The sequence below is a fragment of the Phaseolus vulgaris genome, chromosome 3 (assembly GCF_051622355.1).
Source record: "Phaseolus vulgaris cultivar YP4 chromosome 3, ASM5162235v1, whole genome shotgun sequence".
Classification (NCBI taxonomy): Eukaryota; Viridiplantae; Streptophyta; class Magnoliopsida; order Fabales; family Fabaceae; genus Phaseolus; species Phaseolus vulgaris.
Genome location: NC_143500.1, coordinates 2,056,333 through 2,083,129, shown reverse-complemented (window position 1 = coordinate 2,083,129; position 26,797 = coordinate 2,056,333). Strand labels below are relative to the sequence as shown.

Sequence of the window (26,797 nt, the reverse complement as noted above, 5' to 3'; positions counted from 1 at the left end):
TTTGCACCCAGGCAAGGAGGAACGTCCATAAACGAACCACTAAATGAAGATACGGGGATGAAAAGCCAGGACGTTTTGTTTTCGGAAAACCGGTTTTGTTCACTCTCGGTCTGGGACTTACTGCGCCTTACTCCTTGGGTATTTTGGTCTGAAATTTTTACCAGACACTCCTCACTGTGTCTATTGAGTTTTGGCTGAGGTTTGAGCCCCAGATTCGTCCCACAAGATTGGCAATAAATTTTTTATTCGTCACTGCCAGGGCTGAAAGGAAGGTTCGTCTGTGTGTGAAACTGTTTGATTTTTTTCGTGGGTGAATACTCATCCGTTTGACCTGAAATTTGTCCCGTTTTGTCCCAAATTCAGTGGAGATTCTTGGGTGGAATTTCAGGAAAAAACCATTCCGGAAGAATTTTTCAGAAATTTTGTAAAAACCAAGGCTATCCTCTACCGAAACTTGTGAAATTCCGGCCTAATTTCTGCAATTTCATTCTGCGTCCGTACTGCGCTGAAAAAAATTCACACAAGCACTTTGGTATGTTGTTTGCACCCAGGCAAGGAGGAACGTCCATAAACGAACCACTAAATGAAGATACGGGGAAGAAAAGCCAGGACGTTTTGTTTTCGGAAAACCGATTTTGTTCACTCTCGGTCTGGGACTTACTGCGCCTTACTCCTTGGGTATTTTGGTCTGAAATTTTTACCAGACACTCGTCACTGTGTCTATTGAGTTTTGGCTGAGGTTTGAGCCCCAGATTCGTCCCACAAGATTGACAATAAATTTTTTATTCGTCACTGCCAGGGCTGAAAGGAAGGTTCGTCTGTGTGTGAAACTGTTTGATTTTTTTCGTCGGTGAATACTCATCCGTTTGACCTGAAATTTGTCCCGTTTTGTCCCAAATTCAGTGGAGATTCTTGGGTGGAATTTCAGGAAAAAACCATTCCGGAAGAATTTTTCAGAAATTTTGTAAAAACCAAGGCTATCCTCTATCGAAACTTGTGAAATTCCGGCCTAATTTCTGCAATTTCATTCTGCGTCCGTACTGCGCTGAAAAAAATTCACACAAGCACTTTCGTATGTTGTTTGCACCCAGGCAAGGAGGAACGTCCATAAACGAACCACTAAATGAAGATACGGGGAAGAAAAGCCAGGACGTTTTGTTTTCGGAAAACCGGTTTTGTTCACTCTCGGTCTGGGACTTACTGCGCCTTACTCCTTGGGTATTTTGGTCTGAAATTTTTACCAGACACTCCTCACTGTGTCTATTGAGTTTTGGCTGAGGTTTGAGCCCCAGATTCGTCCCACAAGATTGGAAATAAATTTTTTATTCGTCACTGCCAGGGCTGAAAGGAAGGTTCGTCTGTGTGTGAAACTGTTTGATTTTTTTCGTGGGTGAAGACTCATCCGTTTGACCTGAAATTTTTCCAGTTTTGTCCCAAATTCAGTGGAGATTCTTGGGTGAAATTTCAAGAAAAAACCATTCCGGAAGAATTTTCAGAAATTCTGCAATTTCATTCTGGGTCCGTACTGCGCTGAAAGAAATTCACACAAGCACTTTCGTATGTTGTTTGCACCCAGGCAAGGAGGAACGTCCATAAACAAACCACTAAATGAAGATACGGGGAAGAAAAGCCAGGACGTTTTGTTTTCGGAAAACCGGTTTTGTTCACTCTCGGTCTGGGACTTACTGCGCCTTACTCCTTGGGTATTTTGGTCTGAAATTTTTACCAGACACTCCTCACTGTGTCTATTGAGTTTTGGCTGAGGTTTGAGCCCCAGATTCGTCCCACAAGATTGGCAATAAATTTTTTATTCGTCACTGCCAGGGCTGAAAGGAAGGTTCGTCTGTGTGTGAAACTGTTTGATTTTTGTCGTGGGTGAATACTCATCCGTTTGACCTGAAATTTGTCCCGTTTTGTCCCAAATTCAGTGGAGATTCTTGGGTGGAATTTCAGGAAAAAACCATTCCGGAAGAATTTTTCAGAAATTTTGTAAAAACCAAGGCTATCCTCTACCGAAACTTGTGAAATTCCGGCCTAATTTCTGCAATTTCATTCTGGGTCCGTACTGCGCTGAAAAAAATTCACACAAGCACTTTGGTATGTTGTTTGCACCCAGGCAAGGAGGAACGTCCATAAACGAACCACTAAATGAAGATACGGGGAAGAAAAGCCAGGAAGTTTTGTTTTCGGAAAACCGATTTTGTTCACTCTCGGTCTGGGACTTACTGCGCCTTACTCCTTGGGTATTTTGGTCTGAAATTTTTACCAGACACTCCTCACTGTGTCTATTGAGTTTTGGCTGAGGTTTGAGCCCCAGATTCGTCCCACAAGATTGGCAATAAATTTTTTATTCGTCACTGCCAGGGCTGAAAGGAAGGTTCGTCTGTGTGTGAAACTGTTTGATTTTTTTCGTCGGTGAATACTCATCTGTTTGACCTGAAATTTGTCCCGTTTTGTCCCAAATTCAGTGGAGATTCTTGGGTGGAATTTCAGGAAAAAACCATTCCGGAAGAATTTTTCAGAAATTTTGTAAAAACCAAGGCTATCCTCTACCGAAACTTGTGAAATTCCGGCCTAATTTCTGCAATTTCATTCTGCGTCCGTACTGCGCTGAAAAAAATTCACACAAGCACTTTCGTATGTTGTTTGCACCCAGGCAAGGAGGAACGTCCATAAACGAACCACTAAATGAAGATACGGGGATGAAAAGCCAGGACGTTTTGTTTTCGGAAAACCGGTTTTGTTCACTCTCGGTCTGGGACTTACTGCGCCTTACTCCTTGGGTATTTTGGTCTGAAATATTTACCAGACACTCCTCACTGTGTCTATTGAGTTTTGGCTGAGGTTTGAGCCCCAGATTCGTCCCACAAGATTGGCAATAAATTTTTTATTCGTCACTGCCAGGGCTGAAAGGAAGGTTCGTCTGTGTGTGAAACTGTTTGATTTTTTTCGTGGGTGAATACTCATCCGTTTGACCTGAAATTTGTCCCGTTTTTTCCCAAATTCAGTGGAGATTCTTGGGTGGAATTTCAGCAAAAAACCATTCCGGAAGAATTTTTCAGAAATTTTGTAAAAACCAAGGCTATCCTCTACCGAAACTTGTGAAATTCCGGCCTAATTTCTGCAATTTCATTCTGGGTCCGTACTGCGCTAACAAAAATTCACACAAGCACTTTGGTATGTTGTTTGCACCCAGGCAAGGAGGAACGTCCATAAACGAACCACTAAATGAAGATACGGGGAAGAAAAGCCAGGAAGTTTTGTTTTCGGAAAACCGGTGTTGTTCACTCTCGGTCTAGGACTTACTGCGCCTTACTCCTTGGGTATTTTGGTCTGAAATTTTTACCAGACACTCCTCACTGTGTCTACTGAGTTTTGGCTGAGGTTTGAGCCCCAGATTCGTCCCACAAGATTTGCAATAAATTTTTTATTCGTCACTGCCAGGGCTGAAAGGAAGGTTCGTCTGTGTGTGAAACTGTTTGATTTTTTTCGTGGGAGAATACTCATCCGTTTGACCTGAAATTTGTCCCGTTTTGTCCCAAATTCAGAGGAGATTCTTGGGTGGAATTTCAGGAAAAAACCATTCCGGAAGAATTTTTCAGAAATTTTGTAAAAACCAAGGCTATCCCCTACCGAAACTTGTGAAATTCCGGCCTAATTTCTGCAATTTCATTCTGGGTCCGTACTGCGCTGAAAAAAATTCACACAAGCACTTTGGTATGTTTTTGCACCCAGGCAAGGAGGAACGTCCATAAACGAACCACTAAATGAAAATACGGGGAAGAAAAGACAGGACGTTTTGTTTTCGGAAAACCGGTTTTGTTCACTCTCGGTCTGGGACTTACTGCGCCTTACTCCTTGGGTATTTTGGTCTGAAATTTTTACCAGACACTCCTCACTGTGTCTACTGAGTTTTGGCTGAGGTTTGAGCCCCAGATTCGTCCCACAAGATTGGCAATAAATTTTTTATTCGTCACTGCCAGGGCTGAAAGGAAGGTTCGTCTGTGTTTGAAACTGTTTGATTTTTTTCGTGGGTGAATACTCATCCATTTGACCTGAAATTTGTCCCGTTTTGTCCCAAATTCAGTGGAGATTCTTGGGTAGAATTTAAGGAAAAAACCATTCTGGAAGAATTTTTCAGAAATTTTTAAAAAACCAAGGCTATCCTCTACCGAAACTTGTGAAATTCCGGCCTAATTTCTGCAATTTCATTCTAGGTCCGTAATGCGCTGAAAAAAATTCACACAAGCACTTTGGTATGTTGTTTCCACCCAGGCAAGGAGGAACGTCCATAAACGAACAACAAAAAGAAGATACGGGGAAGAAAAGCGTTTTGTTTTCGGAAAACCGGTTTTGTTCACTCTCGGTCTGGGACTTACTGCGCCTTACTCCTTGGGTATTTTGGTCTGAAATTTATACCATACACTCGTCACTGTGTCTATTGAGTTTTGGCTGAGGTTTGAGCCCCAGATTCGTCCCACAAGATTGGCAATAAATTTTTTATTTGTCACTGCCAGGGCTGAAAGGAAGGTTAGTCTGTGTGTGAAACTGTTTGATTTTTTTCGTGGGTGAATACTCATCCGTTTGACCTGAAATTTGTCACGTTTTGTCCCAAATTCAGTGGAGATTCTTGGGTGGAATTTCAGGAAAAAACCATTCCGGAAGAATTTTTTAGAAATTTTGTAAAAACCAAGGCTATCCCCTACCGAAACTTGTGAAATTCCGGCCTAATTTCTGCAATTTCATTCTGGGTCCGTACTGCACTGAAAAAAATTCACAAAAGCACTTTCGTATGTTGTTTGCACCCAGGCAAGGAGGAACGTCCATAAACGAACCACTAAATGAAGATACGGGGAAGAAAAGCCAGGACGTTTTGTTTTCGGAAAACCGGTTTTGTTCACTCTCGGTCTAGGACTTACTGCGCCTTACTCCTTGGGTATATTGGTCTGAAATTTTTACCAGACACTCGTCACTGTGTCTATTGAGTTTTGGCTGAGGTTTGAGCCCCAGATTCGTCCGACAAGATTGGCAATAAATTTTTTATTTGTCACTGCCAGGGCTGAAAGGAAGGTTCGTCTGTGTGTGAAACTGTTTGATTTTTTTCGTGGGTGAATACTCATCCGTTTGACCTGAAATTTGTCCCGTTTTGTCCGAAATTCAGTGGAGATTCTTGGGTGGAATTTCAGGAAAAAACCATTCCGGAAGAATTTTTTAGAAATTTGTCGTGTTTTGTCCCAAATTCAGTGGAGATTCTTACGTGGGATTTCAGGAAAAAACTATTTTGGGAGAATTTTTCGGAAATTTTGTTCAAACCAAGGCTATCCTCTACCGGAACTTGTGAAATTTCGCCCTACTTTCGGCAATTTTTATTCTGGGTCCGTATTGCGCTAAAAAGGTTCACACAAGTACTTCCCTATGTTGTTTGCACCCAGGTAAGGAGGCACATCCATAAAAGAATCACAAAAAGGAGATACGGGGAAGAAAGTCCAGGACGTTTTGTTTTCGGAAAACCAGTTTTGTTCACTCTCGGACTGGGACTTATTACGCCTTACTCCCTGGGTGTTTTGGTCAGAAATTTTTACCAGACGTTCGTTACTGTGTCTATTGAGTTTTGGCTTAGGTTTGAGGCCCAGATTCATCTCACAAGATTGGCAATAAATTTTTTATTGATCACTGCCAGGGCTGAAAGGAAGGTTCGTTTATGTGCGAAGCTGTTTGATTTTTTTCGTGGGCGAATACTCATCCGTTTGACCTGAAATTTGTCGCGTTTTGTCCCAAATTCAGTGGAGATTCTTACGTGGGATTTCAGGAAAAAACTATTTCGGGAGAATTTTTCGGATATTTTGTGCAAACCAAGGCTATCCTCTACCGGAACTTGAGAAATTTCGCCCTACTTTCGGCAATTTTTATTCTGGGTCCGTATTGCGCTAAAAAGGTTCACACAAGTACTTCCCTATGTTGTTTGCACCCAGGTAAGGAGGCACGTCCATAAAAGAATCACAAAAAGGAGATCCGGGGAAGAAAGTCCAGGACTTTTTGTTTTCGGAAAACCAGTTTTGTTCACTCTCGGACTGGGACTTATTACGCCTTACTCCCTGGGTGTTTTGGTCAGAAATTTTTACCAGACGTTCGTCATTGTGTCTATTGAGTTTTGGCTGAGGTTTGAGGCCCAGATTCGTCCCACAAGATTGGCAATAAATTTTTTATTGATCACTGCCAGGGCTGAAAGGAAGGTTCGTTTGTGTGCGAAGCTGTTTGATTTTTTTCGTGGGCGAATACTCATCCGTTTGACCTGAAATTTGTCGCGTTTTGTCCCAAATTCAGTGGAGATTCTTACGTGGGATTTCAGGAAAAAACTATTTCGGGAGAATTTTTCGGAAATTTCGTGCAAACCAAGGCTATCCTCTACCGAAACTTGTGAAATTTCGCCTTACTTTCGGCAGTTTTTATTCTGGGTCCATATGAGCTAAAAAGGTTCACACAAGTACTTCCCTATGCTGTTTGCACCCAGGTAAGGAGGCACGTCCATAAAAGAATCACAAAAAGGAGATACGGGGAAGAAAATCCAGGACGTTTTGTTTTCGGAAAACCAGTTTTGTTCACTCTCGGTCTGGGGCTTACTACGCCTTACTCCCTGGGTGTTTTGGCCTGATATTTTTACCAGACGTTCGTCACTGTGTCTATTGAGTTTTGGCTGAGGTTTGAGTCCCAGATTCGTCCCACAAGATTGGCAATAAATTTTTTATTGATCACTGCCAGGGCTGAAAGGAAGGTTCGTTTGCGTGCGAAGCTGTTTGATTTTTTTCGTGGGTGAATACTCATCCGTTTGACCTGAAATTTGTCGCGTTTTGTCCCAAATTCAGTGGAGATTCTTACGTGGGATTTCAGGAAAAAACTATTTTGGGAGAATTTTTCGGAAATTTTGTGCAAACCAAGGCTATCCTCTACCGGAACTTGTGAAATTTCGCCCTACTTTCGGCAATTTTTATTCTGGGTCCGTATTGCGCTAAAAAGGTTCACACAAGTACTTCCCTATGTTGTTTGCACCCAGGTAAGGAGGCACATCCATAAAAGAATCACAAAAAAAAGATACGGGGAAGAAAGTCCAGGACGTTTTGTTTTCGGAAAACCAGTTTTGTTCACTCTCGGACTGGGACTTACTACGCCTTACTCCCTGGGTGTTTTGGTCAGAAATTTTTACCAGACGTTCGTTACTGTGTCTATTGAGTTTTGGCTTAGGTTTGAGGCCCAGATTCGTCCCACAAGATTGGCAATAAATTTTTTATTGATCACTGCCAGGGCTGAAAGGAAGGTTCGTTTGCGTGCGAAGCTGTTTGATTTTTTTCGTGGGTGAATACTCATCCGTTTGACCTGAAATTTGTCGCGTTTTGTCCCAAATTCAGTGGAGATTCTTACGTGGGATTTCAGGAAAAAACTATTTCGGGAGAATTTTTCGGAAATTTTGTCCAAACCAAGGCTATCCTCTACCGAAACTTGTGAAATTTCGCCCTACTTTCGGCAATTTTAATTCTGGGTCCGTATTGCGCTGAAAAGGTTCACACAAGTACTTCCCTATGCTGTTTGCACCCAGGTAAGGAGGCACGTCCATAAAAGAATCACAAAAAGGAGATACGGGGAAGAAAATCCAGGACGTTTTGTTTTCGGAAAACCAGTTTTGTTCACTCTCGGTCCGGGACTTACTACGCCTTACTCCCTGGGTGTTTTGGTCTGAAATTTTTACCAGACGTTCGTCAGTGTGTCTATTGAGTTTTGGCTGAGGTTTGAGGCCCAGATTCGTCCCACAAGATTAGCAATAAATTTTTTATTGATCACTGCCAGGGCTGAAAGGAAGGTTCGTTTGCGTGCGAAGCTGTTTGATTTTTTTTGCGGGCGAATACTCATCCGTTTGACCTGAAATTTGTCGCGTTTTGTCCCAAATTCAATGGAGATTCTTACGTGGGATTTCAAGAAAAAACTATTTCGTGAGAATTTGTCGGAAATTTTGTGCAAACCAAGGCTATCCTCTACCGAAACTTGTGAAATTCCGGCCTAATTTCTGCAATTTCATTCTGGGTCCGTACTGCGCTGAAAAAAATTCACAAAAGCACTTTCGTATGTTGTTTGCAACCAGGCAAGGAGGAACGTCCATAAACGAACCACTAAATGAAGATACGGGGAAGAAAAGCCAGGACGTTTTGTTTTCGGAAAACCGGTTTTGTTCACTCTCGGTCTGGGACTTACTGCGCCTTACTCCTTGGGTATTTTGGTCTGAAATTTTTACCAAACACTCGTCACTGTGTCTATTGAGTTTTGGCTGAGGTTTGAGCCCCAGATTCGTCCTACAAGATTGGCAATAAATTTTTTATTCGTCACTGCCAGGGCTGAAAGGAAGGTTCGTCTGTGTGTGAAACTGTTTGATTTTTTTCTTGGGTGAATACTCATCCGTTTGACCTGAAATTTGTCCCGTTTTGTCCCAAATTCAGTGGAGATTCTTGGGTGGAATTTCAGGAAAAAACCATTCCGGAAGAATTTTTCAGAAATTTTGTAAAAACCAAGGCTATCCCCTACCGAAACTTGTGAAATTCCGGCCTAATTTCTGCAATTTCATTCTGGGTCCGTACTGCGCTGAAAAAAATTCACAAAAGCACTTTCGTATGTTGTTTGCACCCAGGCAAGGAGGAACGTCCATACACGAACCACTAAATGAAGATACGGGGAAGAAAAGCCAGGACGTTTTGTTTTCGGAAAACTTGTGTTGTTCACTCTCTGTCTGAGACTTACTGCGCCTTACTCCTTGGGTATTTTGGTCTGAAATTTTTACCAGACACTCGTCGCTGTGTCTATTGAGTGTTGGCTGAGGTTTGAGCCCCAGATTCGTCCCACAAGATTGGCAATAAATTTTTTATTCGTCACTGCCAGGGCTGAAAGGAAGGTTCGTCTGTGTGTGAAACTGTTTGATTTTTTTCGTGGGTGAATACTCATCCGTTTGACCTGAAATTTGTCCCGTTTTGTCCCAAATTCAGTGGAGATTCTTGGGTGGAATTTCAGGAAAAAACCATGCCGGAAGAATTTTTCAGAAATTTTGTAAAAACCAAGGCTATCCCCCTACCGAAACTTGTGAAATTCCGGCCTAATTTCTGCAATTTCATTCTGGGTCCGTACTGCGCTGAAAAAAATTCACAAAAGCACTTTCGTATGTTGTTTGCACCCAGGCAAGGAGGAACGTCCATAAACGAACCACTAAATGAAGATACGGGGAAGAAAAGCCAGGACGTTTTGTTTTCGGAAAACCGGTTTTGTTCACTCTCGGTCTGGGACTTACTGCGCCTTACTCCTTGGGTATTTTGGTCTGAAATTTTTACCAGACACTCGTCACTGTGTCTATTGAGTTTTGGCTGAGGTTTGAGCCCCAGATTCGTCCCACAAGATTGGCAATAAATTTTTTATTCGTCACTGCCAGGGCTGAAAGGAAGGTTCGTCTGTGTGTGAAACTGTTTGATTTTTTCGTGGGTGAATACTCATCCGTTTGACCTGAAATTTGTCCCGTTTTGTCCCAAATTCAGTGGAGATTCTTGGGTGGAATTTCAGGAAAAAACCATTCCGGAAGAATTTTTCAGAAATTTTGTAAAAACCAAGGCTATCCTCTACCGAAACTTGTGAAATTCCGGCCTAATTTCTGCAATTTCATTCTAGGTCCGTACTGCGTTGAAAAAATTTCACACAAGCACTTTGGTATGTTGTTTCCACCCAGGCAAGGAGGAACGTCCATAAACGAACCACAAAAAGAAGATACGGGGAAGAAAAGCCAGGACGTTTTGTTTTCGGAAAACCGGTTTTGTTCACTCTCGGTCTGGGACTTACTGCGCCTTACTCCTTGGGTATTTTGGTCTGAAATTTTTACCAGACACTCGTCACTGTGTCTATTGAGTTTTGGCTGAGGTTTGAGCCCCAGATTCGTCCCACAAGATTGGCAATAAATTTTTTATTCGTCACTGCCAGGGCTGAAAGGAAGGTTCGTCTGTGTGTGAAACTGTTTGATTTTTTTCTTGGGTGAATACTCATCCGTTTGACCTGAAATTTGTCCCGTTTTGTCCCAAATTCAGTGGAGATTCTTGGGTGGAATTTCAGGAAAAAACCATTCCGGAAGAATTTTTCAGAAATTTTGTAAAAACCAAGGCTATCCCCTACCGAAACTTGTGAAATTCCGGCCTAATTTCTGCAATTTCATTCTGGGTCCGTACTGCGCTGAAAAAAATTCACAAAAGCACTTTCGTATGTTGTTTGCACCCAGGCAAGGAGGAACGTCCATAAACGAACCACTAAATGAAGATACGGGGAAGAAAAGCCAGGACGTTTTGTTTTCGGAAAACTGGTGTTGTTCACTCTCTGTCTGAGACTTACTGCGCCTTACTCCTTGGGTATTTTGGTCTGAAATTTTTACCAGACACTCGTCACTGTGTCTATTGAGTGTTGGCTGAGGTTTGAGCCCCAGATTCGTCCCACAAGATTGGCAATAAATTTTTTATTCGTGACTGCCAGGGCTGAAAGGAAGGTTCGTCTGTGTGTGAAACTGTTTGATTTTTTTCGTGGGTGAATACTCATCCGTTTGACCTGAAATTTGTCCCGTTTTGTCCCAAATTCAGTGGAGATTCTTGGGTGGAATTTCAGGAAAAAACCATTCCGGAAGAATTTTTCAGAAATTTTGTAAAAACCAAGGCTATCCCCTACCGAAACTTGTGAAATTCCGGCCTAATTTCTGCAATTTCATTCTGGGTCCGTACTGCGCTGAAAAAAATTCACAAAAGCACTTTCGTATGTTGTTTGCACCCAGGCAAGGAGGAACATCCATAAACGAACCACTAAATGAAGATACGGGGAAGAAAAGCCAGGACGTTTTGTTTTCGGAAAACCGGTTTTGTTCACTCTCGGTCTGGGACTTACTGCGCCTTACTCCTTGGGTATTTTGGTCTGAAATTTTTACCAGACACTCGTCACTGTGTCTATTGAGTTTTGGCTGAGGTTTGAGCCCCAGATTCGTCCCACAAGATTGGCAATAAATTTTTTATTTGTCACTGCCAGGGCTGAAAGGAAGGTTAGTCTGTGTGTGAAACTTTTTTGTGGGTGAATACTCATCCGTTTGACCTGAAATTTGTCCCGTTTTGTCCCAAATTCAGTGGAGATTCTTGGGTGGAATTTCAGGAAAAAACCATTCCGGAAGAATTTTTCAGAAATTTTGTAAAAACCAAGGCTATCCCCTACCGAAACTTGTGAAATTCCGGCCTAATTTCTGCAATTTCATTATGGGTCCGTACTGCGCTGAAAAAAACTCACACAAGCACTTTCGTATGTTGTTTGCACCCAGGCAAGGAGGAACGTGGATCACAGAAAGAAGATACGGGGAAGAAAAGCCAGGACGTTTTGTTTTCGGAAAACCGGTTTTGTTCACTCTCAGTCTGGCACTTACTGCGCCTTACTCCTTGGGTATTTTGGTCTGAAATTTTTACCAGACACTCGTCACTGTGTCTATTGGGTTTTGGCTGAGGTTTGAGCCCCAGATTCGTCCCACAAGATTGGCAATAAATTTTTTATTCGTGACTGCCAGGGCTGAAAGGAAGGTTCGTCTGTGTGTGAAACTGTTTGATTTTTTTCGTGGGTGAATACTCATCCGTTTGACCTGAAATTTGTCCCGTTTTGTCCCAAATTCAGTGGAGATTCTTGGGTGGAATTTCAGGAAAAAACCATTCCGGAAGAATTTTTCAGAAATTTTGTAAAAACCAAGGCTATCCCCTACCGAAACTTGTGAAATTCCGGCCTAATTTCTGCAATTTCATTCTGGGTCCGTACTGCGCTGAAAAAAATTCACAAAAGCACTTTCGTATGTTGTTTGCACCCAGGCAAGGAGGAACATCCATAAACGAACCACTAAATGAAGATACGGGGAAGAAAAGCCAGGACGTTTTGTTTTCGGAAAACCGGTTTTGTTCACTCTCGGTCTGGGACTTACTGCGCCTTACTCCTTGGGTATTTTGGTCTGAAATTTTTACCAGACACTCGTCACTGTGTCTATTGAGTTTTGGCTGAGGTTTGAGCCCCAGATTCGTCCCACAAGATTGGCAATAAATTTTTTATTTGTCACTGCCAGGGCTGAAAGGAAGGTTAGTCTGTGTGTGAAACTTTTTTGTGGGTGAATACTCATCCGTTTGACCTGAAATTTGTCCCGTTTTGTCCCAAATTCAGTGGAGATTCTTGGGTGGAATTTCAGGAAAAAACCATTCCGGAAGAATTTTTCAGAAATTTTGTAAAAACCAAGGCTATCCCCTACCGAAACTTGTGAAATTCCGGCCTAATTTCTGCAATTTCATTATGGGTCCGTACTGCGCTGAAAAAAATTCACAAAAGCACTTTCGTATGTTGTTTGCACCCAGGCAAGGAGGAACGTCCATATACGAACCACTAAATGAAGATACGGGGAAGAAAAGCCAGGACGTTTTGTTTTCGAAAAACCGGTTTTGTTCACTCTCGGTCTGGGACTTACTGCGCCTTACTCCTTGGGTATTTTGGTCTGAAATTTTTACCAGACACTCCTCATTGTGTCTATTGAGTTTTGTCTGAGGTTTGAGCCCCAGATTCATAGCACAAGATTGGCAATAAATTTTTTATTCGTCACTGCCAGGGCTGAAAGGAAGGTTCGTCTGTGTGTGAAACTGTTTGATTTTTTTCTTGGGTGAATACTCATCCGTTTGACCTGAAATTTGTCCCATTTTGTCCCAAATTCAGTGGAGATTCTTGGGAGGAATTTCAGGAAAAAACCATTCCGGAAGAATTTTTCAGAAATTTTGTAAAAACCAAGGCTATGCTCTACCGAAACTTGTGAAATTCCGGCCTAATTTTGCAATTTCATTCTAGGTCCGTACTGCGCTGAAAAAAATTCAAACAAGCACTTTGGTATGTTGTTTCCACCCAGGCAAGGAGGAACGTCCATAAACGAACCACAAAAAGAAGATACGAGGAAGAAAAGCCAGGACGTTTTGTTTTCGGAAAACCGGTTTTGTTCACTCTCGGTCTGGGACTTACTGCGCCTTACTCCTTGGGTATTTTGGTCTGAAATTTTTACCAGACACTCGTCACTGTGTCTATTGAGTTTTGGCTGAGGTTTGAGGCCCAGATTCGTCCCACAAGATTGGCAATAAATTTTTTATTGATCACTGCCACGGCTGAAAGGAAGGTTCGTTTGTGTGCGAAGCTGTTTGATTCTTTTCGTGGGCGAATACTCATCCGTTTGACCTTTTCAGGTCGGTTTCACTTGATCGTGCGGTTATTCCATTTCTCGAGGTGTGACGTGCCCCTGGGGGAGATCAAATAAGTTGGATTGGGGCGGTCGGCCTTTTAATTGTGATTTTAATCGAACAAGAACGGGCGATGTTAATCGAGCAAGCGGGCAATCGGTCGGCCGAGAAGTCGGCCAAGCATTGAGACTTGGTGGCGCAAATTATGTCTCCTATAACCAGAAATAATCTATCTAGTATTATTTTACAAAGGCGCAAATTTACATATTTTCCCAGGACACTTCTCTCACGGAAGAAACTTGTAACTGTAACATACACTAGTTACTATAACCAGTAAACTCAGAAATGCACTGAACTCACAGAGAGAACAAATACCCTATGATTAGACGGATTAAAATTTAACCTAGAAGAATTCTGAGGCAACTTGTGATTGAACGCAAACAAGTTGCAAATAACCTGAAAAGTTTCAATGAGACACTAGTTGAAGGCCAAAATACCCAAAACTTTGATCTCGTTGAGACAAGAATTCATGCCATCGGAATCGGCAGTAGAGAATCGATCACCAACCATGAGTTTGTACTGTTCAAAGTCTCGGCCTCTCGGCCAAGTCTTCTGAGGTCTCCGCCCCTCGGTCGTCTCGGCCAACTCGTGTAAGGTCCCGGCCATACCGGTACACTTGCCCCCCAGGCTCAAGGGCAGATGTGTCCGGTGAGTCATCTAAAAATTCAAAATATTTTATGCTCGTGAAGGTTGCAAACAAATAATAGGTGAGTCATTTGTTCCATGTTCTCAATAAAATATTTGTGCCAGGTTCTTTAAAATTAATAAACCAAGTCTCTTTCATCACCTTTGAGAATACTCGTTGATAATTAATTTACTGTTTTTCCTTATCTTCCTTTTCTTATTACTAACCATGAATATTTTCAATATCCTACCAATCCTTAATCGAAATACTTTGTTGATACTAATATTCACATTCACTGATAACAACCTTTGATAATTATCGCCGTTGTGCTAAAAAGGGGAAAGAAGAAAAAAATTGCTCTAAGAAATAAAATCAGATGGCCACAAAACCAGAAAAATAAAAATAAAAAGCAATTAACTTACTAACTCACGAAGTTACATTTTTCAGACAACTATTCTAACGGATGATACAAGTTAATGGGCTTACATTAAAATATATCAATAAGCCAATGAAATGAGGCTCAAGACAACAGACTTTTCCATTCTCTCGATGATATCAAACTATCACAAAAATACTTCCATTTGTTTTGGTTGGGATGTGAGGAGAGGAAATTACATGATCTTCACTCAGTTTTAGAAGTATTGGTTGGTGCATCACCAACTTCGGCAGAAGAGGTGTCCATATCATTCAGACCTAATTCTTCATTTTGTTCCCATGACCTCTCGTAGTCCTCAACTGGAGAAATACCAATTGCAAAACAGAAAACCACAAAACATGAATATATTTACATGAAAAACTATGCACCATATTTAAACACAGCATTAAACAATCAGAATCATATTTACACATACAGCACATTAGACCGATTCATCACAAATCCAATTATGCAGGCTACTCAGGGCACACTGTAAAGCAAAAGGTTGAAACACGAGTCCCAACAAGGGGAAATGTCTGAAATAAACCTACTTCTGTTTGTTTGTTTATTTACATGATGGTCTATACTGGACTCGGGATCCCCAGCAACTCCGATAGTTGAATCGAATAAGATATTTTAAGGAACAAAAAATTGATGTTTCAACTTTCCATATGTATAGAAAAAGAATTGGCATCATGGAAATGGAATTCAGAATTTCAACTCAGAAAATGTGAACTTTATCTGCTCAAAGTATAGCTTGATGTCTGAGTTGGAAATCTTACAAGCTAATTGATTGTCCTCTTTCAGATCATCAGTTGCAGGTGCTACAAAAGAATTGGCTAATGCATCATCAAGAATTAGAGTCCAAGGTTCTTCCAAGCTAAGAAGCTGCATACAATGAAAGAATGCAGATAAAAAAAGTGGGATCCAAGACCTTGAACCAATAAGTTTAAATAGGTTAAGTCAAATCAAAGCCTTCAAATTCAAAGACACAAAGACCGATGCAGTCTATTAGTTGCTGGTATTAAAGAGGCATAATGTAGCCCAAAAGTAGCATGGAATATGACCACAGGTCTTTGTTGCTCAAAGTGACCCTTCTTGTTACAATGCATTTGGTTAAAATTCCGTGAACCCTATTCTCTTTGTCGTCCATTTCTTTTTTACTAAATTTTTCAAAGTGAGGTGTCGAAAGAGGTACAAAACGGGACAACATATCCTCCTAAAAGAGAACAAGAAATAAAGACAAGATTATTTTAGAAATACAAAAGAATATACAATGCCTGAAGTTATGTATTGCTCCTCTTCCCTCTTTTCCCAGTCAGCCACAAAACATTGTGTAAAGAATAAATATAAAAAATTGCAATAATAACCTGATAAATAGAATTATATAGTAAACATATATGGAGAAATTTAAACCAACTCTCATAAAATAGTCACGTATTACCTTGTTTAGCCTTGCTTTAAAGTCTATCCACTTGCTTCTACTATTTTCATCAAGACTGTCTCCAAAAGTAAAGCCATGGACCCTCTCAAGGCCTGTACATACAAATCACATAAAATTATATTCTACATTGATACATTCTAGCAAAAATAAATAGATTATATTAAAAATTAAATCACACCACGGGATCAGGAACATCATAAACATGACAAAAGAGAACAGTTTAAACTCCACCCATCCAAAACAGATACAAATTTGGCATTTAGAAGACTTTTAAAACATATTTGAGATAGATTATTTGGAATGAAAGAAATAAATAATGATGCTCAAGTGGTTGAAAATTGAAAGATCTATTGAAAAGAAAAATGTTTTCATCATTTTGTTACAATTGAAGCTGAACAAAGTGTATGGGTACTACGATGTCCTTTCCTTCCTCCTGTCTCATTAGGATGCTGCCTATATAGTTTGTGTGACTGATAGAAGGATACTTACTTTCACTAATTCTTGTAATTAAACCTTCAACAGTTGTAACTATTCCTCCAAGGGTTCCGCTTGCCAGCTCCAAGTCAACTTCCGGAACTTTTACACTTGCAGTATCAGACTAATCAAACCAAACTACTCAGTCAATAGATATAAAATGTATAGATCTCAGATTGCATAAAATAATGTTTAAATGGTCAGGCCTATATGGGTACCATCAGGACATATTTCACAGGTTAACTTAGCAAGACTGTGTGTGTATCATTACAACTTTTGATATATCATTGAAAACAGTACATGTTGGTGTTAACGTTTCTAGGTTATCTCTTGATGAAAAAATCATTTCAGGCTTATAAAAACCCCAAAATGCGAATTTGATTCCTTAAAATGCTATAGCTTCATGCAAGGGAGATGTCAAAATAAATTGCAAAACTTTAAAGTGGCACTGAAAGAGTACTCATGATTAGTTTTTATCCTTAGTTACTTTACACTTTCTGCAAAACAGGTTTGGAAGCTTACATTTTTCCCTACATTTGAGTAGCTCAATAACCAAAGTCCAAACTACCTTCTTTTCTAATGAGATTTCTTTTACTGATCCCAATTTGTAGTAATTACATACTAGAAACAAGAAAAAATATATGCTCTCTAAATGCAAGGATAAACTACAAGATCCATGATTCATCACTAAACATATACAAATTAAGAAACTGATGGGTTGAAATTAGTTAAGATCACAAAGAATTACAGACCTTTATTACATCACGGCTCAGGTCATTGACATTTTTCACAGAAAGAGTAATTATTTTTCCTTTTTCAGGAATTCGTCCACCAGGTTTCAACTGCAAGATGGAAAATTAATGTTTATTCCAGCCCTAAAAAGACAGAGCTACACTCAAGAAATCAGCATACCTCAGAGTTGCGGTAGCCACAAGCATCACATGTGGATGCCATAACAATTACTTCTTGGAAGTAAGGAATATCTGTCCATTGTTAAGATCAACAGCTTGTGGAAGAAATGCCGGAAATTGCTAAGCAATAATATAGAATATAAAATTGGCACATGGCATATTTTGAAGAGTATGACCGTTATCAAGCAAGCAAATAAATATTATCTAGTTTTTACCCTATCAGCAATCAGAATACATGCAACACTGTAGACAGATGTTTCATTTGAAATTAATGTTGTGTAGCTAGCATAAATCCATAGTCAAGTTTCTGAAATTTGAAAGTAGATCATGTTCAGGATTTTTAATAGAACACATGGTTATCCAAAAACTATTCAGCACCAAGTAGATGACACTAAGCTTCAAGTTTCAACTGAAATACATGAAACATAGAATCACAACGGAAGTTGAAATAAAGAAAAACTATCCCCTATTTTATGTAATTTCACTTTTTGCAGATCAAAAAGGTGCTAAAGCTCCAAATTTCAACTGAAATACAAACATGGAATAAAAAAAAATAAGCCCCAATAGTTTATATAATTTTATTTTACCCCACAAAGCTATGTACTCTTGCATACACAATATAAATCTTCTTTAACCCAATAAATTTTACATCGAGCTTAAAATGACAGAATCCTTCTAAAGAAATGTAACATAATCAAACAATATCCCAAGGGAAGTATGAAAAATGCTAAGAGGATACTGGTGACAAACATTCGAGTCTCACAACTAGCAGCACAGGCACCACAAGTAGAAGGGAAAGTCATCACCTGTCAAAAAAAGGCAGCAACTTGACATTGAATAAACAAACACATAAGGCCAAAGCTCAGTACACAGAACTATATAGTTCAGCAATTGTACCTCTTCTGGTGCAGTATATCGAAACAAGGCTTCAGCAATTTCTGCACTGTTACTCTGTGCAATGGCACGATGGCCAGCTGTTGCCCCTACTGATCCATGTGGTTCTCTCCTCACTTGATCAGTAGTCACAGCTTCTCCGCCTCCCGGGGCATCAACATGAGTTCCTTCAGCCTGTGCAGAATCAACAAGGTATCCCAATGATGCTTGCTGCTCAGGAGTTCTCTCATAAAACTTGATCGTCAACGATGGATCAGATGATGGTGCAAACCTATTCAATGTGTTCTGCATTTACTTAAAATAGTACTAGCTAAAACATTGGACTAATATTACCAAGTACCAAATGAAGGTACAAGTTTGCCTCACCAACAAATACATGTTTGTCTTGACCAATTTAAAATAAGTTAAAAGGTACAATATGGTGTGATTCATAAAAGAATGTATCCAATCCAAAGTCAAGCACAAGCACAATGTGACTAAATTTTAGCCCATACAGAGATCAGCACTTTACATACTAAACCACACTCCACTCTTGAGCAACAAATCCAGGAGGTTGCTAATTCATATGCTATCACTGAATACCTTTTGTCATTTACTTGTATGTGAGGATACCTTAGCCTCTATTGTTATAATCTCTTCTCTAATAAAAATACTTTTACTCATTTAAAAAAAATACTTCTACAAGGTATAATCTCTTACGGGTTTTCAATAAAGCTGTTTCCGACAGGATCATCAAGAATAAATGTGATGCATGATTCTCCTGTTGCACAGGCTCGCAGTTTCACCAAGAACTGATCAATTGCTCCAGCTGTCTCCGGAGCCACTTTCTAGAGGGTAGAAAGCATAACATTAATTAAGTTATTTAAAGAAGAATGCATGCATCAAATAAAAATATAGCGCAGAAACAAATAGTACTTTGCGTTCCTCTTGAAGGGCTTGAAGTTCATCAGTTGCTCTCATAAGTATCCCTTCCACCTATAATTACACAACAAAAGATATTGTTGAATCATTTGATTACAAATTTTCAACTGTTCAATGTTCATGAATTTTCACAAAAGAAAGTTAAGAGTTCTCTGATGCCCACGATTTACATTCCTTGTTGTTAGTAGGATATTAAATGTACTAGTAGAAGCTTCATGTTAGTAGGATATTAATGTACTGCTAGAAGTTGTTAGAAGTTGTAGAAGATTCTAGATATCTCTTTGTAATAATTACTCTAGGGTTAAAGTTTTCTATATATAAAGGTTGATGTCTTGTTTCAATTAATATAATTGAATAAAAATCTTCTTTCATTCATATTATTTCATTTAAGTTAGTATTAGAGCTCACAATGTTGGGGCCTATTTCTACGACCTTTCACTGTCACTGAAGTTTTTTGTGTTAATGTTTCATTATACTTACAAGGGAGACTAAGAAATTCTTACTATTTATCTTATCACGGCAACTCTACTAAGTAATGATGATCTTCCTTCATCCTCTTCAATTGACAATGGAATGCCTGCATTACATGCTGAAATTGAACGTTTAAAATCTCTCATGGAGTCTATCAGTAAGCCACCTTGTGGTACTTGCTTCGTAACCATGACTGGTAAGAACTCTAATTCCTCTTTTGATGTTTCTTAAAATTTATGCAAGGACTCTTGAGTTCTAGACTTTGGTGCGACAGACCATATGACACCTCACTCATCTCTTTTAATGTCATGTGTTTCTTTTCCTGGTAATTACATTACTCTTGCCAATGGGACTCGTATCCCAATAGTTGGACATGGTAATATTTATCTTATGTTTCTAACTATCCGACTCTTCTTCAATATTATCCAATGGGGCATATCCCCCGTCTTCCCCTTCAGAGAAACTCTAGTCAAAGTTAAGTAATTATTCAAACTCAAAATCAAAGCTATCATGCAATTCATTCCCAACCCCGATTTGAATCTTCCCTTTGCCCCTCCTTGTTGGGGATGGAGTTGCAGCTAGACCTTTCTTAGAAGCATGAGAAGATCCAATGACAATACCACAACCACTTGATGGTTGCTTTCTTTTACTGGTTACTTGTCTTGTGTAAATTATTAGTTCTCCAACATCTAAAGCTTCATAAGCAGTTGCCTAATTTAGAGTGGAATCATCATCAAAAACCAACTCATTTCCCCCCTCTTCATTATCATTATCATCATCATCATCTACTTGCCCCACTAACCACTCATCAATGTTATCGATATTGAATAACGGATCATATCGGAGACCCCATAAATCCTTTATAAAGTTATAACAGAAACCATAACGGGTTATGGCGGAAGGTGTTGTGGCGGAGATAAAAAAAATGTATTGTGGATTGCAATAAGTATAATGTTTTAAATGGGTCAAAAATGGGCCCAAAAAAAACTAATTTTAGGTAGGTTTTGAACTCTTAATTAGGTTTAACAGCTCATGTAGCCGCAACACATTCAAATTTTATTTGAATAATTAAGGTTTTATTAGTAGATGATTATACACATGCGGAGTAAATTTAGCCATCTTAAATAGAAATACAATGTTGAGACTCGAGATTTTCACTGACAAATGAAATAATGGGTAACCCCCTGCCCTACCCAGAAAAAAAAATTGAACAAGCAAACTTGTCATTGCCAGGAATGGGAAACAACAAAGTAAATTGAAATATGTATTAGAAGTACCGTTGACAAACTACCACGTTGAGCCTCTGGTGGAATCTCAAAATCCAGTTCAGGTATCTGCACAATCATATACATATAAGGTTGCCTTTTGAATAAATTTATTACAAAGCAGACTATAAATTTTTAATAATAGAAGCAGATTAGTCATTAAAATTTATAAGCAACATCTTAAATTACTTCTTTCATAAAAATATCTATCTTTCTAACTATCTATGTAAACAAATAGACATACAGATAAATAGGTATGTAGGTATGTAGGTAGATAATATCAGCTCAACTAAGACTATGTGGCTTAGCCCTAGACTTCAAAGAGACAAGAACCAAGGTGTTAATGAACTAAAGAATTTTGAAGATTACAATCTAAATAGGAAATAGGGTACACAAGTTTATATAAATATGAAGAAAATAAACAAAACAAATTTGAGTACCTTAATGGTAGCAGATTCTGATTTAACCACTTGACGATTTAGCATCTACATTCATTAAACTTGTTAGACACTTGTATAAACAAATCATCATAACGGCAAACCACAAAGACAAGTTTACAAATCAAAATAAGATAATCCCAAATAATCATACATTCACCATAACAAGTATTAGAGATAATATTTTATTTCTTAATTATTTGATGTAGTTTAAACTTATTTAGTAGAAATGTATTATTGACAACCCGAGATGCTTTACTTTTGTAGTTGACTGTATTGTTTTATTGCCAAGTTTTTGTTTTAACAATTGTTTTATTATGGAGTTCAAATGTATAATTACTATGTTATTTATTGTTAATATTTTTTATGGTAAGTAAACTCTTACAAGTTTGAGTCAAGTTTACAAAAGCCTTCACAAGTTTCTATGAACTCTCAAGTTTTACAATCTTGATTGCATGCATTTTGCTTCAAATAGTTTTATATCATTACATGATAGATGTCCTTTACAATGCTAAACTCAATATTCTACCTAGGATAAGGAGATTAAAAACTCGTAAATTGGGGATCTTAACTTGGATGGTAAGATCCTATGGTTTTACATAAAATGCAAAACTATACATATATAGTGCATATGCATAAGAATATCATAAACAAAGAAAATAACCTCCAAAATCACTACATTAAAACAAAATTAGATTTAAAAGTTATAACTATAGTAAGTCAGGTATCCAAATAGTATAATCAGAAATGTGAGAAAGAAATTCTTAATTCTATTTGTTTATTAGTTGACTAGAAAATTATGTTGTTGAACTATCTTAGTATTTAGGTTTAGGATTTAACCTAACCACACAATTTTCCAAGTTTTATGCGGGATTTATACTTACCCACTCACCTACCATAATGAAGGTGCACGTGGCTGCAAATTATGGTGGGCAAGGATTGTCCTTAATTAATATGCATTTGAACCAACACCCCCTATGCCAAGGACTATAAGTCTGGAATTGGTCAATGTAGGTGACCCAACAATTGATTTAGGATTGCCTTTGTTACCATCATAGAGTTTGAGCATAGGGTCAAGCTCAATCCCACAAAATTAACTTCTATGGTAAGGATTACTAAACTGAAAATGTTGCTACAGCCAAAGGAAGGTGCAATAATAAAAGTTATAGGTGGCAATACTCTAAGGCAACAATGGAATGACAAAGAAAAGGTTGAACAGTCCAAGATGGAGAAGATCACGAATGGATTGGGAAGGGCTTCATAAATAAGAAGAAAGGGATTTTCCAGGGTGTGTTCAACTCATAGCATAGTATGATCCTACATGGTAAATATTGACTTCAACAACAATGGTCTTCTAGCTAAACATGGATGCAAAAGTATGAAAAACCATCCTTCAAACTAGGTCATTGTTAGGTTCCTAGACAGAAAAACCAGAATTCCCTCCCAAACACAGCAAGAAGAAAGAAAACTCTGTTTTATTACAATGCAGAACAGAACACCCAAAAGGGTTACAAAGGAGAATAGCTCCTTTCACACAGGTTTAATCCTCCTTTCACACAGGTTTAATCCTGTCAACTTCTTACAACAATTCAGATATCCCCTCCCCCACAGCAGGTTGGTCTTTATTTAAAGACCCCCTCACCACAACTAACTAACCCAACAACTAACTAACCCGCTTAACCCTTATTTTTAAATTTCCTTCTATGATACACCCTCCAAGTGCTGTCTTTATTTTCCTGCCTAACATTACTCATTTCTGACAAAACAACCTTGTCCTCAAGGTTGAAATCAGGTCACTGCTCCTTGATGTTCTTTTTCCAAATCTTCCTCAATCTGTCCCCACCCAGAATGATTCACCTCTGTAGGGTCTCCCTCATCTTCTGCAAAAATGATAACCCTCAAATTCTTTTCAGGGCAGCGATGTCCGGGACCGTACGCCCCTCCACAATGGAAACATCTTCCCTCTTCCCTTCTTCTCACATATTCGGGATAGGGAAGGGTCCTGGACCCCCTGTTTCTGGATCCTTCTCCTGGCCGAAACTCTCTATTGGAAGAAGAAGACTCATTCCTTGCTGTGCTAGTCAAACTAGACGAGACTGGCCCACTATTCCCCTTATGCAAATTTGTGTGGCATGTTATCCCGGTGCTTCCTTGATAATGCAGAAAAGACGCATTATTCCTATGCCCAAAACTGCTAATTTTTTCTTCCCTGAAGGACTCCTCAACATCCAGCGCAATCTCCATGGCTCTCATCAATTCTTTGGGGTCATGCGGTCTGATTTGATTACGAATCTTGGACTGTAATCCAGCAAAAAAATACCCCAGCAGCTGTTCCTCCCCTGTCTGTGGTGCTTGTGACACTAACATCTCAAAATCTTGAATGTATTCATCAATTCTTCCATTCTGTTTGATCTTCGCCAGCTTCTCAAAAACAGAACTTCTCTCCTTTCCCCCAAACCTCCTATTCAGCGCCATGGAAAACTCTTCCCAAGAAGGATTCTTGGAGTTCTTTCTCCAAAAACTGAACCAAGGACTGGCGCTTCCCTCCATACTGATGAAGGCCAGTTTTAATCTTTCCCCTGCTATCACATTCTGCACCTCAAAGAATTTTTCAGCTCTGGCCAGCCAACCCATTGGGTCCTCGCCCTCAAACCCCGGTAACTCCACTCTCCTACCCCACGACTTCATCTCTCCTTCCTTCATCTTTTCCCATTGGCTATCCTGCCTTGATGGTTCCTCCACTCTTTCCTCACCATTCACCGAACTCTCTCCCCCTTCCGACCTTCTATCTCCTTTCTTGAGATCCCGCAACATTTCTTTGATTTCTTTTAACTCCAGCATGCCTTCTTTCAACCCCAGAATTTCTGCTCTTATTTCAAAATTCCATTTCAATTGTTCGCTGGTAAATTTCTCTACTGCTGCCATCCTCTGTTCCATCTTTTCTTCCTCACTCTCTGTTTTTTCAGATCCGGCAGGTCGGACCAACTGTTAGGTTCCTAGACAGAAAAACCAGAATTCCCTCCCAAACACAGCAAGAAGAAAGAAAACTCTGTTTTATTACAATGCAGAACAGAACACCCAAAAGGGTTACAAAGGAGAATAGCTCCTTTCACACAGGTTTAATCCTGTCAACTTCTTACAACAATTCAGATATCCCCTCCCCCACAGCAGGTTGGTCTTTATTTAAAGACCCCCTCACCACAACTAACTAACCCAACAACTAACTAACCCGCTTAACCCTTATTTTTAAATTTCCTTCTATGATACACCCTCCAAGTGCTGTCTTTATTTTCCTGCCTAACAGTCAGTCACTAGTGTCAAGAACCTCAGCATGGATGTTAACTGAATGGGAAGAAGATAGCTAATAGAGGCATTGGAGTACCTAGGCGCCATATATGTTTTCTTATGTTATATAAAATAATCATTTGGGGATGGGGAATTGAAATTTGAACAAACCAACCTTTTGCTCGCCTGATGGAATCTTCAAAGTGTAACAACAACCACGTGGTTGAATTTCACCAGCAAACTGTACTTCATTGTTCCTAACAGATAAAATCAATAATTATAAAAGAAAGAAAAATTAAGAGGAAGATCAAAGGAACTAATTATGTTCAACGCACACGGAGAGGGCATAGACTAAAGGGCCGTTTACCTCTCACCACAATGTGGACATTCAAAAGCTGATAACAAAATCTGCAGGAAAGGTAAATGTGACAATGAGTTATATTTCAGAAAACTAATGGACAGACAAAACAAAAGAAACAGCAGATAAAAATAATATGTATTACGATCCATTATGTAATTTGTGAATCAATAATGCTAATTCATTTAATTGAAATATGTAACAAATAACATCAGGGAGAAAAGTGAATGAGGCCTAAACATAAGGAAAGACAGAAATAAAGATGAAATTTAACTACATATATGATATATCCCAATACCTACTAACAGTAACCACTTGCCAATCACAAGAGCAAATGGAGCAATAGACAAGACATACCTTTCTGAAGTGGGGAATTAAAGTCAATAAAAATCTTGTAATCCCCTGACAAACATGACAGAAATTCAAGTCAGATGATAAAATTTAAATATTTTGGATGAAGATACAATATTAAGACTTAGGGTGAATTTGACTCATTTGTTGAGCGATAAATAATTGTTTCCTTGATTTTTAACATGGCCCTGGATAGAACAACACAAAAGACGAAACACACAAAAAATGTAAATATTCATTACTCAATTACTCGGGTAATAATGTTGCTTGTAAATAAAATAGTAAAAGAATGGAGAATTGAATCCCTGAATTAACCACGCCAAAGGTGCGCGAAAAAGTAGAAAGTGAATTCATTGAAAAGCCAAAGGAAAAGGAAAAGGTGGCGGAGAATGGGGAGAAGCTTACGTTTTCACCACATCGCATGCAAAGACTTTCGAGGCTGTAGAGAGGAGCATCACCGTCATCGGCTGAAACGGCCTCCACTACCGATCCTACATCCACGATTTGGTCGCTTTTCGCATTCCCTTCCATTACTCAATTCAACAAGTTTTACTGTGAGAACCTTCAATTTCAACCAGAGTGCAAAAGAAGTAGAATGCTGATTTCTATTAGCCTGTTTTGTGTTGGGGAAGACGCTGGAAGAAACTAGGGTACACGTCATCGGGTAAAGTTATTCTGGTCGGGTCATTGTATGGGTCCATTGCCCAAGTACTTGTTGGATTCAAAAAATCGAATTTATGCCGGACGAGGCATAAATAATTCTGATGCCGAACGAGACATAAATAATTCTGATTACATTAGTAATAAGATAATTTTGATGCCGAACGAGGCATAAATAATTCGGATTACATTAAAGTAATAAGATAATTCTGATGCCGAACGAGGCATAAATAATTCTGATTACATTAAATAAGATAACTCCGATGCCGAACGAGGCATAAATAATTCTGATTACATTAAAGTAATAAGATAATTCTGATGTTGAACGAGGCATAAATAATTCTGATTACATTAAAGTAATAAGATAATTCTGATGCCGAACGAGGCATAAATAATTCTGATTACATTATAGTAATAAGATAATTCTGATGCCGAACGAGGAATAAATAATTCTGATTACGTTAAAGTAATAAGATAATTCAGGTGCCGAACGAGGCATAGATAATTCTGATTACATTAAAGTAATAAGATAATTCCGATGCCGAACGAGGCATCAATATTTCTGATTACATTAAAGTAATAAGATAATTTTGATGCCGAACGAGGCATAAATAATTCAGAATAATTCTGATGCCGAACGAGGCATAAATAATTTCGATTACGTTAAAGTACTAAGATAATTCTGATGCCGGACGAGGCATAAATAATTCTGATTACATTAAAGTAATAAGATAATTCTCATGCCGAACGAGACATAAATAATTCTGATTACATTAGTAAAAAGGTAATTCTGATGCCGAACGAGGCATAAATAATTCTGATTACATTAAAGTAATAAGATAATTCTGATGCCGAAAGATAATTCTGATTCCGAACGAGGCATAAATAATTCTGATTACATTAAAGTAATAAGATAATTCTGATGCCGAACGAGGCAAAA

The 26,797-nt window shown here is 39.0% G+C and overlaps 1 protein-coding gene across 2 annotated transcripts; it reads right to left on the bottom strand.

Moving 5' to 3' along the window:
• Positions 1-14,368: 14,368 nt before the first annotated feature.
• Positions 14,369-25,801, bottom strand: LOC137817550 (uncharacterized). 2 transcript variants are annotated; one of them, XM_090300460.1, is made up of 16 exons: positions 25,603-25,801; positions 25,204-25,248; positions 24,856-24,896; positions 24,664-24,745; positions 21,207-21,251; positions 20,779-20,835; positions 19,025-19,084; positions 18,809-18,936; positions 18,113-18,380; positions 17,955-18,021; positions 17,217-17,287; positions 17,057-17,146; positions 16,320-16,428; positions 15,831-15,922; positions 15,169-15,274; positions 14,369-14,706 (listed from the first exon to the last, which is right to left on the bottom strand). In XM_090300460.1, the coding sequence occupies exons 1-16, from the start codon at positions 25,726-25,728 to the stop codon at positions 14,594-14,596; spliced, it is 1,500 nt and encodes a 499-aa protein (XP_090156586.1). In that variant the 5' UTR covers positions 25,729-25,801; the 3' UTR covers positions 14,369-14,593. The 2 variants fall into 2 exon arrangements, with proteins under 2 accessions (XP_090156586.1, XP_090156587.1); XM_090300461.1 differs by having other exon boundaries at positions 25,204-25,385; positions 25,603-25,778.
• Between the last annotated feature and the right edge of the window lie 996 nt (positions 25,802-26,797).